We start from the raw sequence: 4,170 nt of genomic DNA on the forward strand, positions 1-4,170 counted from the left end.
TTTCTCTCTGTCTTTCCCTCTCTCTTACACTCTCCCTTAAAAAAAGCCAATGGAAAAATATCCTTAAGCGAGGATTAAAAAAAATCAATCAATCAATAATAAAGCACAGACATTTACTATTTTGGAGTCACACTATGCATTTCTGTGGAGGACTATCCTCCTCTGTGAAACAATGTTGGCGTTGTTACTGGGCTCTACCAGAGGTCGTCTTAGCCAAGTCACCATGAGGCATGAGATGCCCATCATGGAATGGGACGTGATACCTGAGCACACCTTGAAAGGAGCATGATCAATAGCACCCCAACCCCAGACAGAAGTGGTTTATGTGGCTCAAGAAGTCCCCAAAGGCACGAGGCAGGCAGAGCAAGGACCTTCTAAAGATATGCACCTCCTACTCCTCAGCACCCCTGCCTATGTCACCTCCCATGGCACAAGGGACTTTGCAGGTGTGATGGAGTTAAGGATGTTGAGATGGGAGATGGCCCTGGGTGACCCAGGTTGGCTCCATGTCATCAGAAAGTCCTGGGGATTGAATGAGGGAGGCAGGAGGACAGAGCTGAAGAGATGCGACGAGGAGAGCAGTGGACAGTGATGTAACTGCTGGCCCTGAGGATGAATGGGCACGAGCTATGGGCACCCTATGAAGCTTGAGAGACGAGGAATCTCATTTTGATTCCTGAATGGAAAGATGATAAATCTGTGTTGCTTTAACCCATTAAGCATATGGGTATTTGTTATAGCAGTAACAGGGCACTAATTCTTTCTTTCTTTCTTTCTTTCTTTCTTTCTTTCTTTCTTTCTTTCTTTCTTTCTTTCTTTCTTTCTTTCTTTCTTTCTTTCTCTCTATTACACTGGGTGTTCTCATATAAAACAAAAAATGGAAGAAATCACCTGATTAAGACATTACTGCTCAGTTCACACAGGAAGCAGGTGGGACACAAGTATTTTTTAAAAAGGGGTTTTTCTCAACAAATCAAAGCTCTAGACCAAATGACAGCTTCTTAGTGTCTAGGACAAGCCCTGGACCAGGGGGACAGCTCTGCCCCAGGAACGAGGGGCCCTGAGGGGGAAAATGACCCTGAGGCGTGTTCCCAGGAAGGTGGGGCTGGAGGCTGTGGCTGAGAATAAGAGAAGTTCATGACGAAACATGTGATAGAAAGCAAACCCAGATTCTGGGGCCACAGGAGGGACCTGTTTCCTTCCCTTATTTCCCTGCATCTCCCTCTGTGCTCATTGTCACAGGGACATTGCCCTGAGCTGCACAGTGAGAGGGTGAGCGTGTCCTTGCTGATCTGAGCTCTTCAGGGACCTACATCTCCTGAAGCATCTCCAGAACCCGGGTGACACTGTCCATGGTGAGGACCACATGGAGGTGCTGGTGGACGGGCTGAGGAGGAAAGGGATCCGGTGGGGGAGGCTCTGACAGGGAAGGACTTGCCCTGGGTCACCTCATCTGCAAGGGGCATCTCAGGAGGCTCTGGGTCTATTTCCTGCTTCACCATGGAAATGAGAGCCAGGCTGCTAGAGAGGCTGTGTCCTCTCCTATAGGCTGGTGATGTGACAGCCAGTGACAGGAAGGACCAGCCTCCAAGTGACCACCACCTGTGTGTCTGTCTGTCCATCCTGCTGGTACTGTGGCCTCCACCATCTGCTCAGCTGAGGCCTCCGGGAGAAGACACCATGACTCCCACCCTAAGGGTCCTGCTCTGCCTCGGTGAGATGGGAGGAGGGAGGGGACCCTGGTCTGTCAGGACCCAGGACTCAGGAGGCTCATGGGGAGGAGGGAGCTGCTCAGGGTTCAGGGCAAATCTCTCACAGGGACTCTCTTCCAGGGCTGAGTGTGGGCCTCAGGACCCCCGTGCAGGCAGGTGAGTCTGTCCCCAGGTGTCCCAGGTCTCTATCCTCACTGGGGACAAGGACCACCCCATGGGAAGCTGAAGAAAAACACCACTTCTGAGCTGACAGAAGGGAGATGTCTGGGAGGGACATGGGGATGAGAGCTGGGAACTGGGGGTGGGAATATCTTGCTACCCTGATACTGGTTTCCTTCCAGGGCCCCTCCCCAAACCCACCATCTGGGTTGAGCCAGGCAATGTGATCCCCTGGAGGAACCCTGTGACCATTTGGTGTCGGGGGACCCTGGAGGCCCAGGAGTACCTTCTGTATAAAGAGGGAAGCCCAGTGCCCTGGGACAGACAGAAGCCACTGGAGACTGGGGACAAGGCCAAGTTCATCACCACACACATGACAGAGCTACAGGCAGGGAGATATCACTGTTACTATACCAGCCCCACTGGCTGGTCAGAGCGCAGTGACCCCCTGGAGCTGGTGATGACAGGTGAGAGGACAATTGGAAAAATTGATGAGTCTCCTCCTGCTGAGGGAAGGAGAAAGAAGCATGAGGGGACATGAGGGAGGTGTGAGCCCATTTAACACGCTGCCTCCTCCTCTCCTAGGAGTCTACAGCAAACCCAGCCTCTCAGCCCTGCCCAGCCCTGTCGTGACCTATGGAGAGAACGTGACCCTCCAGTGTGGCGGATGGCAGGGATTTGACAGGTTCATTCTGACTAAGGAAGGAGATCACAGGCTCTCCTGGACCCTGGACTCACAGCCCAGTGGGCGGTTCCAGGCCCTGTTCCCTGTGGGCCCTGTGACCCCCAGCCACAGGTGGAGGTTCAGATGCTATGGCTGCTACAGGTACAGCCCCCAGGTGTGGTCACCAGCCAGTGACCCCCTGGAGCTCCTGGTGTCAGGTGAGTCCCATTATTGCTCCATCCATGAACAGAGCTACCAGCCAAGTTTTTGGCATCTTTGCTGTGAGGGGAGCCCCAGGTGAAAAAGTTGGGTGAGGGGAGCACAGAGGCTTCTGGGTCAGAGACACAGCGAGACAGTGAGACCAGGGGGCCAGGAGAAGGGGTTATGGGAAGAGTCGCCCCTGTAACTCTTGTCTGGTCTCCCCAGGTGAGTCTGGGAAGCCCTCCCTCCTGAGCCAGCAGGGCCCCATCGTGGCCTCTGGACAGAGCCTGACCCTCCAGTGTCGCTCTGATGTTGGCTATGACAGATTCGCTCTGCACAAGGAGCGGGGACGGGACCTCCCCCAGAGCCTTGTCCTGCAGCCCCAGGCTGGGCTCTCTCAGGCCCACTTCCCCCTGGACACTGTGAGCAGATCCCACGGGGGCCGGTACAGATGCTACGGTGGATACAACCTCTCCTCTGAGTGGTCTGCCCCCAGTGACCCCCTGGACATCCTGGTGGCAGGTGAGGAGCCAGTGGGTTCAGTCAGGGACCCAGACTCTGCACAGGCCCTGCTTGGGGTCTCAAGTGGTGAGGCCAGAATGAAAGTGCAGGCCCCAGGGAGGGAGAGAGATAGAGAGAGACAGGGGGCGGGAGGGGAGAGGGGGAGACTCAGAGAAACAGAGTCAGACAGAGAGGAGGGTCCTCAGAGAGAGGCCTGGTGACTCTCAGGGCAGAACAAGGTGGGAGGGAAGCCCTCACCCTCCTCCCTCTCTCTAGGATGGCTGCCTGACAGACCCTCCCTCTCGGTGCTGCCAGGCCCCAGGGTGGCCTCAGGAGAGAACGTGACCCTGAGGTGTCAGTCACAGAGCCCGAGGGACACGTTCCTTCTGTCCAAGGAGGAGGCAGCCGATCCCCCCCTGCGTCTTACATCAAGGCATCGAGGTCGGCAGTACCAGGCAGAGTTCTCCATGAGTCCTGTGACCTCAGCCCACGGGGGCACCTACAGGTGCTACAGCTCACACAGCTCCTCCCCCTTCCTGCTGTCACTCCCCAGTGAGCCCCTGGAGCTCCTGGTCTCAGGTGAGGGCCCCTGACCCTGTCTGCTGAGCTGTGAGCTCAGGGTCCTGTCCCCAGAACAATCATGGGCTGAAAGGGAGGGAGGGACTCTAGGGATGGTCACCCAGAGGAGATCTGCCCCTCAGAGACCCTCCTCCCCCTTCTCAGCCCTCCCCCTTACCTGGGTCCAGAACATACTAGGTGAGCAGTGGGAGGGTCTTAGGAGCCACAGGGAAGATGCAGGAGGACCTGAGTGAGGTGGGGACTCCAGGTTCAGCCTCAGCTTCTCACCTGTTTTGTCCTCCTTCCCAGGACCCCTGGGCCCCAGCCCCCACGCACAGGGCCCATGTCCACAGCTGATGAACCACTGGGTCCCCT

At 56.0% G+C, this 4,170-nt stretch overlaps 1 protein-coding gene across 1 annotated transcript; it reads left to right on the forward strand.

Moving 5' to 3' along the window:
• Positions 1 to 1,345: 1,345 nt before the first annotated feature.
• LOC102257412 (leukocyte immunoglobulin-like receptor subfamily A member 6) lies at positions 1,346 to 3,932 on the forward strand. Its single transcript, XM_005870140.2, has 7 exons — positions 1,346 to 1,355; positions 1,549 to 1,714; positions 1,833 to 1,868; positions 2,054 to 2,338; positions 2,457 to 2,753; positions 2,962 to 3,258; positions 3,514 to 3,932. Exons 1-7 carry the CDS (start codon positions 1,353 to 1,355, stop codon positions 3,828 to 3,830), a joined length of 1,401 nt encoding a protein of 466 aa, XP_005870202.2. The 5' UTR covers positions 1,346 to 1,352; the 3' UTR covers positions 3,831 to 3,932.
• The last annotated feature ends 238 nt before the right edge of the window (positions 3,933 to 4,170 follow it).

This window comes from Myotis brandtii, unplaced genomic scaffold (genome assembly GCF_000412655.1).
Source record: "Myotis brandtii unplaced genomic scaffold, ASM41265v1 scaffold31278, whole genome shotgun sequence".
Taxonomy (NCBI): Eukaryota; Metazoa; Chordata; class Mammalia; order Chiroptera; family Vespertilionidae; genus Myotis; species Myotis brandtii.

Bases quoted from the DNA above. Each gene is read 5' to 3' on its own strand.
- LOC102257412 (XM_005870140.2), top strand. The intron at 1,715-1,832 runs GTGAGATGGGAG...ACTCTCTTCCAG, and splicing joins AAGGGTCCTGCTCTGCCTCG to GGCTGAGTGTGGGCCTCAGG. The intron at 2,339-2,456 runs GTGAGAGGACAA...CTCCTCTCCTAG, and splicing joins CCTGGAGCTGGTGATGACAG to GAGTCTACAGCAAACCCAGC.